This window comes from Saimiri boliviensis, chromosome 6 (genome assembly GCF_048565385.1).
Source record: "Saimiri boliviensis isolate mSaiBol1 chromosome 6, mSaiBol1.pri, whole genome shotgun sequence".
NCBI classification, from domain to species: domain Eukaryota; kingdom Metazoa; phylum Chordata; class Mammalia; order Primates; family Cebidae; genus Saimiri; species Saimiri boliviensis.
Window position 1 is genome coordinate 15,149,127 of NC_133454.1, and position 13,748 is coordinate 15,162,874.

A 13,748-nucleotide genomic window follows, 5' to 3' on the forward strand; every position below is an offset into this window, starting at 1 on the left:
GTGAATATTAGGCTAAAAGTTTACATGCGATTCTGTAGATCACACATAGAAAACTGACATCCACAAGCCAATGTTCACCCATTGGTATGTTTTGTTTGGCCTAATCAGCACTTTTTTGTTTTAATATCAACAAAAGTTGTCAACATTTAACAACCAATAGATTTCACATTAAAGTCAGGATCTCTGCTTCTTTTGAAAAATCTGAAGATTTGTGCTCACTTCAGTAGTACATATACTAAAATTGGAAAAATCAGAAGATTTGATACCACTTGAGCCACAGTTCCACAAAGCAACAATCTACTAGAGGAACAGTTCTGAAAGTGTGGCCTGACAAGCCCTAGGGTCCCTAGGACCCTTTCAAAATGTCTTTGGGGCATCATGCTGTGACTCACACCTGTAATCCTAGCATTCTGGGAGGCCAAGGTGGGTGGATCACCTGAGGTCAGGACTTCAAGACCAGCCTGACCAACATAGTGAAGCCCTGTCTCTACTAAAAACACAAAAATTAGCCGAGGATAGTGGCATATGCCTGTAGTCCCAACTACTCCAGGGGAGACTGAGGCAGGAGAAACACTTAAATGCAGGAGGTGGAAGTTGCAGTGAGCCCAGATCATACCACTGCCCTCCAGCCTGGGCGACAGAGGAAGACTCCGTCTCAAAAAGAAAAAACAATGTGTTTGGTTTAAAAAAAAACACTTTGGAGTCCTAGGGTTTTCTTCACATTCTTCCTCCTGAACAACCTATCACAACAGATTAGATGCAAACAAAAGTATGAGAATCTAGCTTTCTTCTATAGACATCAAAGTGGTAAAACTGCCACTCTTCATTTTACATAAGAAATGTTAACTAAGCTAACATATCTCCAACTCACTTGTATCCAGACCACTTCCTGCATTTGCATTACCTGCCTGGACCCTGTAGTCATCTGAGTTTTGGCCCCTTTGAGCTTTGGGGAGCCAGCAAAGAGTTGATGACTTAAGACCCTGAGAGTCATAGGATCTAAGGCTCATCAAGTAATTAAGCTCATAATTAAGGTCAGATGCAGGATTCTAGGAATAGAATATATTTGTTAGAAATAATATAGTGATTATTTGTGGCTGGGCGCGGTGGTTCATGCCTGTAATCCCAGAACTTTGGGAGGCCTAGGTGGGTGGATCACTTCAGGTCAGGAGTTCGGGACCAGCCTGGCCAATGTGGTGAAACCCCATCTATAGAAAAAATAAAAAAATTAGCCAGGCATGGTGGCATACATTTGTAATCTCAGCTACTTGGGAGGCTGAAACAAGTGAATTGTTTGAACCTGGGAGGTGGAGGTTGCAGTGAACTGAGATTATGCCACTGCACTCCAGCCTGGGCAACAGGGAGACTCCATCTCAAAAACAAAAAAAAAGGAATTATAATACAGTGTTAGTTTATAAATTTAACTTTATTTACTTTGGGCTAAGCAAATATGGCTGGCTCATAGCAGTAAAGAGGGACAGATTATACCTAGAAATCATTGGCCTACCTCTGATGCCTTCTTTGTCTGACTGGTCTTTTAAGTTGCACTTCCTTTCTCTATTCGCTCCACATTCTTCTACAAGGGTCTCCATAGGCAGTTTGTTCTCCATCTCCTTGAGCTCAATCCTAGGAATGAGCCAATATGGTTTTCTGCTGCACTGAACCTGAACAGGTGACTGTGTGAACTCTCAATTCTTGGAAGCAACCCATCCAGCTGGCTGATTTTGAAATAAGCCCACTTTCTTCAAGGGGTAAGCACTCTGATTTGCTGAATACATACCATAGATTAATTTCTTCCAAGGCTTTCTGGGAGTTGACCAAGACCTTCCCCTCTATACCTAGGCTCAAAAGCAGCTTGCATATAGAGAAATTGCCTTGACATCCTTTATTTAAGTCACTAGTTTTTGTCTCCATTTGAATTTTCTATATCCTAGTTCTGTAACTAGATGATATGGAGTGATACAGTGAAAGGAGGTTATGGATAGCTTGAAGGTAAGGATTAATAGCCTGGTAGAATATGCCCCAAAATAACCATTTGTCTCCTCCTTCCTTCTCCCCTTCACTTCCTCATCCTCACCCCAGACAAAAGTGAAGGACTTGCAAAGGTACAATTTGTAGCGGGGGAGGAAGGCGGGTGTTCAGTTAGTGTGTGTAGTTGTAGGATTTCTTTGGTTTCAGGTATGGAGTACGAGGTTGGAGTAGGGAGTGAGGGTGGGGATACTTTCAGTCAATTCAGGGGCCAAATGTTACATAAATAAAACACCAACAATTATTTTGAGTATTTAAGTCCCCATGTCCATTTCCAGGCCCTTGACTTCATGGATCCTCCATCTCTGTTCTTTGACCCACTACAGTTATTTCCCTCCTGGAGTGCCTAAGCCAAAATATGTGAAAGGCAACAGCCACATTTGCCTTTCAAAACAATCAAAATAAAATTGCTTTCAATCCAGTGATTTATTTTTAATGAGTAAGGCAATATGGTGCAATGGAAAAAACACTGGACCGGGAGCCATGGTCTTATTTCTAGCTTGGCCGCTTATTAGTTGCATGGCCATTTCATGTGCAAGAGAGGGTTGAACTAAACAATCTCTAAGGCTTATTCTGGCCTTCACACTGAATCTTCTGAGGTATGTGTCATACAGCTCTTCCAGGAGGGGGTTTGTCCAAAGCAACAAACACAAGGGGATGTCACACTCAAAACACCTGAGAAATTCTCATACTTTTATGCTTTACTCATTCTTCCTAAAGTAATAATGCTTTAGCAAGCTAGTTTTTATTCTCCAAACTCCCTCCACCTGAAATGCACAGTGGTTAATGGCACAGTAATTAAGATTATGAACATAATTAAGGGGACACAATGAATAAGTGATGGCCAAACTGGAAATAAAGCTGAAGTCTCCTGATTCCTATTCCATTGTTCTCAATAGTGACCCATGTTGCTTCATTTATTTAAAACAAAAAAATTAAAATTAACTTTGTATCATTATAAAATGGAGAGTTATAATACATATGTCACCTGGTTGTCATGAAGATTAAATACAGTAATATGCAGTCACCAGTAACACCCGCTGCGCTCATGGAGTAAAGCTATTTCTTTATTCTAATTTATCTGGTTATCTGTTTAACCCATTTAAAAATCAGAGCTCAGAGAGGAAATTGGCTGAACTGCAGGAAGAAAAAGCAGCTAGTGCAAAGTAAAGGAAAGCTCAGCAGGTGAGAAGAGTTTTACTAATACTGCAGGGACTAAGGTTGCTGGAAGGTAGTATCAGAATTTCCAGGGAGCAAAAGGTAATTTTTGAGAAGAATAAATGGTCCTGGCAGGGTGGCTCACACCTGTAATCCCAGTATTTTGGGAGGCCGAGGCAGGTGGATCACTTGAGACCAGCAGTTCAAGACCAGCCAGGCCAATACGGTGAAACCCCGTCTCTCCTAAAAATACAAAAATTAGCCAGGCGTGGTGGCATGCACCTGTAATCTCAGCTACTTGAGAGGCTGAGGCAGGAAAGAATTGCTTGATCCCAGGAAGCAAAGGTTTCTGTGAGCCGAGATCGCACCACTGCACTCCATCCAGGATGACAGAGCAAGACTCTGTCGATGGGGTGGGGGTTGGGATGGAGAATAAATGTCCATTGTTATTTAACTTAACTACATAAAGTGTATGCACTAAACTCTTCTTTGTTGGTGCATTTAGAGAGGGAGAGACAAACAGGATGCTTTAAAAGGAGCATGAGCTATAAAAAGATGAGAAACACTATCCAATCAGATCAGCAGATCACCAAGGAGCACTCGTGCCTCGAGGAACCCGAACCCATGAAGGAAAGCACTCACTTTGGAAACACAAGCACACTGTTGGGCCGCTTCACCAAGGCATCTCTGCTAGACAACACCGAGTCCACAGTGCCAGGCCTCTAGAGCATAGAGAGAGAGCAAGGTTATGTCTAGGCTGCTGTCCAGGACTCAGACAAATAAAAAAACTGCAGGCTCATAGGCAAGTCTACCACGATGCTTCTGTTGTCATTGTTTATGTTTAGTGCTTAAAGTCCAGAGCTTAAAAATCCAATGAGGAATGATCTCATTCATCAGAGTAATCACCCTGGGTAGCTGCACAGCAATTCCATTGGTGTTATATTTTCTCAAGCCATTTCCTTTTTGGGAACTGCCTTCAGAGTTGACAGATTCTTTTGGATATCTTTAAAAAGATAGCAGACTTCCTAAAAATATATGGAAAATGAGCAAGCTGTCTAATTCCACTCTTGGCCCAAATTAGGCAATTAAGAGAAGGGCTTTCGAGTCAGGTGGGTTCATGTTCAAATCCCTATACCGCTAACAGGTATGTGGCCTTAGGTACTAAGGTTTGTGAGGATAATAAAAGGATCTAATAGCACTTCCATGAGGTGCTCTACGTAAGTAGCTAGCACATAGTAAATGCTGAACAAATGGCTATTATAATTATCATATAATAGACACATTGTCACATTTTTAGTATAGAATATATAAAATCATTATTTTTGCATGAATGCTATAGCTTACAAAAGGCTTTGAAGGGAATTCCCAAAAAGAAATATAGAAAATTTTTCTAACAAAAGCAGCATTACTGAAATAAGCACACAGCTTTCCAGGGGGACTACTCTACCAGACAGTTTTAAGTTACAGGTCATTTGGGAATAAACTCTAACTTCCACCACTTTACAGCAGTTTTCCAAAATGTGTTTTACAGAGCTAATGAGACATTAATAATATATTGGATTAACCTAGAATTCCATGATAAAATACATTCAGGCAGTTAAACGGACTGCTTTCCAGCCAGACTTCTCAGCTCCTTTAACATGTTGATGTGTTCTGTCCCTCTGTCCATGAGGGTGATTGATTCGATCAGCAGTGTTCAGTCAGTTTGACCTCCAAATTCTTTTTTCATAGAGTATCTCTCAGGACTAGTTCTTTTGGAAAACATTCTTTAAAAGATGTGCATTAGAGTTTAGCAGGTCAAGGGAAATGCTATCTTCTCTTTTTTTTTTCTGCCCACCCCACGGCCGGGGCCAGAGAGGGTCTGACCAGGTCGGTTTTGAAGCTATATTCTCTTTTAAACACATATTGAAGCTACAAAGTTCAGCAGAATCCCTGAGGGTTAAAGATGAGGTAGCTACTTTGGTCTTGCTTATGGACTTGCAAATCTTGTCTTGTGTTTTCATGGAAAAGCAAAGTTTTCTCCTGCATGTGTTTCTCACTTTCCACACACAGGGTTGGCAGTCCTGTTAGCATTCCTACATGAAATCAGTTTGTGTAAAAAACACCAGGAGTTTCATTATGCACAACTCTATTTCCTAAGTCCCTATCCCAGAGTTTCATAAAAGGAGAAATGAGTAGACTTCGATATTAACAGCCTTTTCATTTAAAAAATCAAGCTTTTGCTTTAGGGGATATAGGATTACATAACATTCCATCATAGTTCAGTTCATTCATGTCTACTTTGTTAGCTCCCACAGGAGTACTTGAGGTACACCAAGTATTCAATAAATCCTGTAGATTGACTATTTCATTTGCTTAAACTCTGCTACATCCAACTTAGTATGAAGGTCACACCAGCTACTTAATGGTTGACAGTAATGATGCCAATTAGGAAATTTCACCTACAACATGGCAAATTAAAAGCTAAAGATTTTAAAACTTCATGATTCAAAGTAAATTTTGTTGTATACTTTCATTAAAATAAAGTAGTAGAACAGACATTAAAAAAATAAAATAAAATAATAGAACCAGCAAAAACTGAGTGGTTAGGAAGTCTGGCCTTGAATTCCAGTTCTTGTAGTTGACCTTGGGATGTCCACATAGCCTCTCTGAGCTCCTGCTTTTCTCTCTTGTAAAATTAGGTTGATAGTAATGCTGCTTGTGTAATATTTTGAGACTCATATAAAATAATACATGTGGAAGAAGTTTTTTAACTATAGGCCAGGCGTGGAGGCTCATGCCTGTAATCTCCACACTTTGGGGGGTAGGTGCATCACTTGAGACCAGGAGTTCGAGACCAGCCTGGCCAACCTGGTGAAACTCTGTCTCTACTAAAAATACAGAAATTAGCTGGGCATGGTGGCGCGTGCCTGTAATTGCAGGTACTTGGAGGCTGAGGCAGGAGAATCACTTGAACGCAGGAGTTGGAGACTGCAGTGAGCTGCAATCGTGCCACTGCACTCCAGCCTGGCTGATGGAATGAGACTCTGTCTCAAAAAACAAACAAACAAAAAACCTATAAGGTACTATAAAATGTTCAGATTTCTAGGCCGGGCGCGGTGGCTCAAGCCTGTAATCCCAGCACTTTGGGAGGCCGAGGCGGGTGGATCACGAGGTCAAGAGATCGAGACCATCCTGGTCAACATGGTGAAACCCCGTCTCTACTAAAAATACAAAAAATCAGCTGGGCATGGTGGCGCGTGCCTGTAATCCCAGCTACTCAGGAGGCTGAGGCAGGAGAATTGCCTGAACCCAGGAGGCGGAGGTTGCGGTGAGCCGAGATCGCGCCATTGCACTCCAGCCTGGGCAACAAGAGCGAAACTCCGTCTCAAAAAAAAAAAAAAAAAAAAAAAAAAAAAAAAAATGTTCAGATTTCTAAGAGTTTCCATTACAATTTGTATCCCTCAGTTGGCTTTGACTCTTAAAGTTCCTTTGCTCTCCTAATCTTTTTTGTCAAAGAGTTAATCATGTATAAACAAGCACTTCCATGTACTTCAGGTAACTGTCACTCAAAATATATCAACCTTCGTTTTTCTTAATTACAACACACCTCTAGATGAGACAGAACTACAATTAGGAGAAGACTTAGGAGAAGGAAAACATTAATTTACATTTGCTAGGGCCTTTGCCAAAGCCCCACTTCCATCCATGGTACAAAGGAAGTCTTTATAAAACCTCATCTTCACTTTGCTGTCTCTGATCATGAGGACCCCAATTCCTTTGAATGTAAACTCCACATTTTGTCTCATGGAAATGGATCGCGATAAAAAAAGCAACGTCTCCTTCACACATCCTTCCACTACATCTCTGTTAAATGGACCCTCCAGGGCTATCATGACAAAATTAAGTGGAACAATTGGGATATCACCTAGAGGAGAAAAGACAGTTGGGATGGAAGAAAGAAAGTGGTGATTACAATAAGTACATATCATACACACTCACAAATAATTATCTGATTCTCAATAGCCTAAAATAGAATCCTCTGGTTGAAGCCTTTAGTTGTACCCAATGTAATAATATTACTGCAGACAATTAACACAAGTAGTAACTAACATATTAATCAGTACAATTTTCTCTGAAAGTGTAATGTTCAATGCTCAAAGTAAGGACAATTAGCTTTCTAAATAAAACTGTAGACAAGCTTTTGATTTTCTCTAGGACACATGGTAATAACTAGCTGCTTCTCTTACTCAAAGGGTTTCCTAAAGTCTTCATCTCTCTTACCTCTCAGGACATACTGCAGCAATATTTGCTGATAGGGTTTGGATCTGTGTCCCCACCCAAATCTCATGTCAAATTGTAATCCCCAGTATTGAAGGTGGGGCCTTTGGGAAGTGATTGGATCATGGGGGTGGATCCTTCATGAATGGTTTAACACCATCCCCCTGTTGTCATGATAGTGAGTGAATTATGAAAATCTGGTTGTTAAATGTGTGTAGCACCTCCCTCCTCTCTCTCTCTCTTCATCCTGCTCCAGTCATGTAACTCATGACTGCTTCCTCTTCGCCTTCTGCCATGATTGTAAGTTTCCTGAGTTCTCCCTACCCATACTTCTGTACAGCCTGAGGAACCATGGGTCAATTAAACCTCTTCTCTTTGTAAATTACCCAGTCTCAGGTGATTTTTTATAGCAGTACAAGAATGAACTGATCCATTTGCCTGTATTCTCCAGTTATCATGACATTTTTACATGATTACAAATACCTACAAGTGTTAAATATTTTTAAAAGACAGCCATCTTCACTAGAAGTTATCATTTAAATGAAATAGGGTCTTATACAAGGGTGTCAGACTGAATGACTCACATAAAGCTTTTTCTCTCTGATGAGCCCACATGTGACATTACAAAGGAATACGATTATGTCTATCTTGAAGGAAGCACAGGATCTATTCAACTAGAACAGATGTAAGAGCAATATAAAGTTCACAAGTCAGAAAAAGGGTAAATAGCAAAGAGGATCAAGATGACAAAGCCAGAGAGACAACAACAAGGTCCACTGATAAACAGGACACAGAGAAGATGAGAATATTCTCAACATTTGCTCAGTAAGCATTAGTTATCCTTTCAAATGTCCACCATTGCTGAATGATGAGAATTAACAAGACATGAACTTCCCTGCAGTCTCCTGCACAATTTAACAGTAATTCTAACCAACTCCCTCCCTTTTTTAAAATATGCAAATTTCTTTTTTTTTTTCCCGGATTCCAGACAAAAAATATGCAAATTTCTTAAAAAGAAGGCTGTCTTGCCTGCCTCTGGATTTTCCCTTCCCTTTTCCCACTCCTTCTCTGCAATGAGTCTTCCAAACTACTCCTCTGAGTTAGGACACTATCATCTCATAATTGTCAAGTCAGTGGATACTTTGCAAATCCTATATGTCATGGCCTCCCTTTTTTTTCTTCTATACATGAGGCCACTCTTGGTTCTTCCATTTCCTCTCCCTTGGTCCCCTTTGCTGGCTTCCCTCCTCTTCTACTTCTTTTAAGATACTGAGGTTTGTTTATTTGATTTACAGGATTTTGTCTTTGTTTATCTCTTCTTCTGAGTGTACATCCTCTCCTGGGTAAACATCTAAATCTTGATCTCTAGTCTCCACCCCTTTCCTAAGCTCTAGAATCACCTCTATCTAAATAACTCTACATGTATGTCAAATTCAGCATGTGCAAAAGCAAATTCACTATTTTATCCACTACCAAAATCCACCTTTCCCCTTCATTCTTTATAAAGGCAGTTAATAGCATGAGTACCCATCTGTTCTCCAACCAAGAAATCTGAGTCATACTAAATGCCTTCCTTCCTCTTCCTACCAACCACTCTCAACTTAAGCTCTACCAATTCTATATCTGAAATGTGTCATAAGTAGATACGTTCATTTCTCTCCTGATGACCATTGTCTTCATTCAGGCTTTTACTATATTTTACTAAGCTACTGTAACTGAAAGAGTATCTTTCTAAACTAATCTCATTTGTACAGATAATTCCCTGTTCAAAAATTTTCAATGGCTCCTCAGTGCCTGTAGGATGATTTCTAAAGTCCTGTCACACCATATAAGGCCCCTCACAATTGGCCCCTACCTGCCATTTTCATCTTTTCTTCCTCTGCTTGCCCCCACAATGATATGACTCGGCATACAGAAGTACCCATTACTTCCCTAACAGGCTGCATTCTTTCCTGTATTCTTGACTTGTTCATATTGTTCCTGAAATGTCTTCTCCCAGATTCTCTGCTCACAGAGTCTTATCATCCTTTAAGATCTCTTCACATGTCATCTTCCTAATGCAGAGTTAGGCATGCTCTCCTCTGGGCTTCACAGCATTTGATCCAGTTTTGATGAATTTAGCTTTTATAGCACTTAATCATGTTTCATCATTTCTTATATATTAATTATCTATGCTAGAGTCAAAAGAACTATGTCTTAATAATCTTTGAAACCCACTATAAAATGTTTGATTAGTTACAGATACAGTCTGGATTCATGTCCCTGCCCAAACCTCATGTGAAATTGGAGGAGGGGCCTGGTGAGAGGTGATCATGGGGATGGATTTCCCTTTTGCTGTTCTTATGATAGTGAGTGAGTTCTCACGAGATACGATGGTTTAAAAGTGTGTGGCGCTTTCACCTTCACGCTCACTCTCTCCTGCTCTGCCATGGTAAGATGTGCTTGCTTCCCCCTTGCCTTCTGCCATGATTGTAAGCTTGAGGCCTCCTAGTCATGCTTCCTGTTAAGCCTGCAGAACTGTGAGTCAATTAAACCTCTTTTCTTTATAAATTACCCAGTGTTAAGTAGTTATCTATACCAGTGTGAGAACAGACTAATACAGTTACCTAGTTAATTAATGATAAAGAATCATAACCCCAAAGCTAAACTGTAAACAGAAATTTTTCTTTGGGGGTTTTAAATTTTCATTTATTTCCTTGTCTTCTTGTTATTATTATTATTATGCAGCCTCCAACTCCTAGGCCGAAGTGATCTTCTTGCCTCAGCCTCCCCAAGTAGCTGGGACTACTTGTGAACCATCATACCTGTCTAAGGTTTTTTTTTGTTTTTTTTTTTTTGAGGTAGAGTCTTGCTCTGTCACCAGCCTAGCGTGGCATGATCTTGGCTCACTGCAACCTCTGCCTCCCAGGTTCAAGCGATTCTCCTGCCTCGGCCTTCCGAGTAGCTGGGACTACAGGTGCATGCCACCACGCCCGGCTAACTTTTATATTTTAATAGAGACGGACTTTCACCATGTTAGTCAGGTTGGTCTTGATCTCTTGATCTCATGAGCCACCCATCTTGGCCTCCCAAAGTGCTGGGATTACAGGCATGAACCACTGCACCTGGCCCCGTCTATGTTTTGTTAAATGATTTTATGTTGAGGCAGAATCTTGCTATGTTGCCAAGGCTGGTCTTGAGCTTCTGGCCTCAAAGGATCCTCCCGCCTAAGCCCCCCAAATTCTGGGATTACAGGCATGTGCCACCATGCCCAGCCTAGAATTATTGTTTTGAACTAATTCAGTCATCTATGTCTAATTCTGAAATTGCCTCACCCAGTAAAAAATGTAATTGTAGATCTAAACTACTTTTTTGGACTAGACTATAAAATCCAAGATGGAAAATGAACTTTAATTCTAAGGCACAGATGTTTTTGCAAAAATGTTAGCTTTATTTTCATTTTCTCTGATAGTTTTTTGATGAAATATGATATATTTCTTCTGACATAAAACTCTAGGCTTTTCTTCTTGTTCCCATGAAAGGGGGAAAAAAAGGGAAAAAAATTCTAGGTAAAAATAGCTGAAAAGTTCATCAAGCCCACCTAAGAAATTCTAAGTATAGTTTGTTGGCATTTGTTTTTCCAGTATATTATTCTTTTGAAAGTAGAAAGTTACTCAAGTGACTCTGAAAATTAACTTTCAGGAACATTAACTTAGAGGATAGTTACAGCCTCTTATGGGGTAGGGAGCAGGGACAATCAGGAAGGTCAAAAGGAACACAGCCAGGAATCAGGAAGCCACTAAATAACCAAGGCAGGGGTTACAAAGTCCACACACTAAAGCTGAATGGAAGCATCCTGTGACAGGGATTATGCCTATTTTGTTTACCACTATTATATCAAGCACCTGGAACAAGGTCTGACACATTATTGGTCCTCAGTAAATATTTGAAGAAGGAAAGGAGGGGAGGGAAGGAGAGGAGAGAATGAAGGAAGGGATGGAGGGAGGTGGGTTGGCTTTAGGGTATGAGAAAGGTATATAAGGTATACATTAAGTCTTTACGGAATTACTCAACTTCTAACTTTCAAATTTTAATAATTCGGATTACATATATGATAGAAACACAGTGATCTTTTTGACAGCTAATACTGACTATAGTTCTCCCAACCAGAGATCCTAAGTAACTTTTTCTTCTTTAGAAAATCACTTTTAATTTCTTAGGATCTGAAATATGAATAAAGGGCTTACAGCTCTGTGGTATGGCTTTTATATAAATTTTTCTTCATGTCACATCAGAGTTTTTCATTCCTGCCTCTTAGGTTACTGGGGTTTCAAATGGCCTTCAGGAAGACTCATTATTTTTCTGCTTCGGCCCCTCCCTCTGCCAGAAGCACCTTGTGAAAAGCAGACTCCTCAAATCAGAAGGTAAGACAGCAGCGGTGGCTATGCTTTGTCCTTTCACTTTTTTATCCCCAGAACGGTAACCTTCATGGAAAATCCTACATGACAAAATTATTTACCAGGAGTGTATACTTTGTTTTGTTTTAGTCCATGGATCTGCACTAGCTTCTCTGCCATGATAAACACAGGCCTCTGGATTAAGATAAATTTGTTGTTTCCCACCTCAAGCTTTTGTCTCATGAAAGTGAAAGTTCCAAATCCTGGAATATGAACCCCCTGAAAGGAAAATAAATAAATAAGTAACAGAATTCACTGAAGGAGTGAAGAAAAAATAATCCTTAATATTATTATCCAAAAAACCTGACAAGAAAGCTTAGGCCTTAAAAATCCAGTGATCTCTAGGACTCTATACAGCTATAGCATTTTATAATTCTAAGTTTTCAAATAAGCTTAGAATAAAATGAAATACATTGGTCCATGATGATTTACAGACATCAGATCTCTCATCTCCGTATCATCAAAAAGTTAAAAAAATCTGTATGAATGCCATAGCATCTTTTAATCTTTAACCAAGATTACTCCTGTCCGAAATTGTGTGACATTTTACATTTGAATCATCTGCCATTAGAGGAATTTAAGAGGGTATGAGAATTTTTGCTTCCTTATTCCCAGTTTTACATTTTATGTCTGCCACTTAAAATCAGACAACCCAGCATCCAAATCATATGCTGCAATATAGTGATCCTGGCTGATGTGTAGAAGCAAATGTTTTTGGCTCTCAAACTGGGTTTCTGTCTCCCTAGAGATACCATACCTCAAGGATTACAAACTCTAATGCTTACAGGAGCCAAAAAAGAAAGCAAGAGAGTGAAGGTAGCCAGCCAGGGAATGTGATGGCTACAGACTGCACACGCCATCTAAAGGGAAGAGAGCATCTTGAACTCCAAACATGTCACCATGTAGCAATGGAAGACTAGTATTGTTAGATCTGATGATTTTTCAATGAAAATGAGGGAAAAAGTTCCAAAACATTATATAAATTCTCCCAAGTTTAAGTGTTGATAACAAGTTCAAATTCTCAAACCAAATGAAATAAATTTCAAGTATGAATTCTGCCCAAGAGCTCTCACAGTAGCACCTCTGAATGGGGTATAAAAGTTCCATAACTTCCCAGCTTCCCTCAGGCTCATCCCCAAATCCCCATCCAGTTCTATGGCATCTAAACTCAAGACTTAACAGGAGGGAATAGTCCAGCCCTGGGTAAAGTTTCTTATTTTGGCAAGTCTTCTTATATTTCAGTTAAAATCTGTTCCCTGCAAGAAGGCAAGACAAGAAGTGTTATATCCTTCTACAGCTATGCCAGGAACTATCAGATTACAGACAAACGGAACTCATCTAGTTTCTTTACACACACCCAGGCTGATCAGCACTACACTCTGTAACCCCAGAAGAGCAGAACCTACAAATTCATCACCTAAAATTAAAATTCATTTTTGTTAATGCACTACTTATAAGTCCAAAGCATGAGCATCAGAAAATCACAGGACTGAAAGTTAAACGGGATAGCTCTGAAGTCTACTGCCCTGCCCTGCTCCCTGCAAAATTATACAAGACTATGGAAGAAAAATCCTTTAGAAGCTTACATTAAAATTAATAAAGAAATTTAATTAATTGATAAATTAACTAAATTAAATTAATAAATCTTACCTTGTGCAGGGTTAACTGCCATTGCACAAATTCTGAAACATTCCCCCAGATAATAGAGACTTCTGAAATTCAAAAGTAACCAGAAATAATTTAATTTGTATGAGCACCCATGTGATAGTATTTTAGTACTAATAAATAAAATTGCAAAGATGAAATGTGGAAGCAAAAAAGAACAAAGCCATTCCCAAAAGTTAGTTTTCTTAGTAACTAAAGCTT

At 39.6% G+C, this 13,748-nt stretch overlaps 1 protein-coding gene across 1 annotated transcript in view; it reads right to left on the bottom strand.

Moving 5' to 3' along the window:
- CCDC81 (coiled-coil domain containing 81) overlaps positions 1-13,748 on the bottom strand; it is a 42,598-nt gene that overhangs the window by 19,581 nt on the left and 9,269 nt on the right. The window contains exons 3-7 of the mRNA XM_010345643.2: positions 13,533-13,594; positions 11,945-12,101; positions 6,837-7,093; positions 3,829-3,908; positions 1,508-1,626 (exon numbers count right to left, since the gene is read on the bottom strand). Of these exons, the coding sequence (XP_010343945.1) occupies positions 1,508-1,626; positions 3,829-3,908; positions 6,837-7,093; positions 11,945-12,101; positions 13,533-13,594 (675 nt within the window). The remainder of the gene's footprint in view (positions 1-1,507; positions 1,627-3,828; positions 3,909-6,836; positions 7,094-11,944; positions 12,102-13,532; positions 13,595-13,748) is intronic.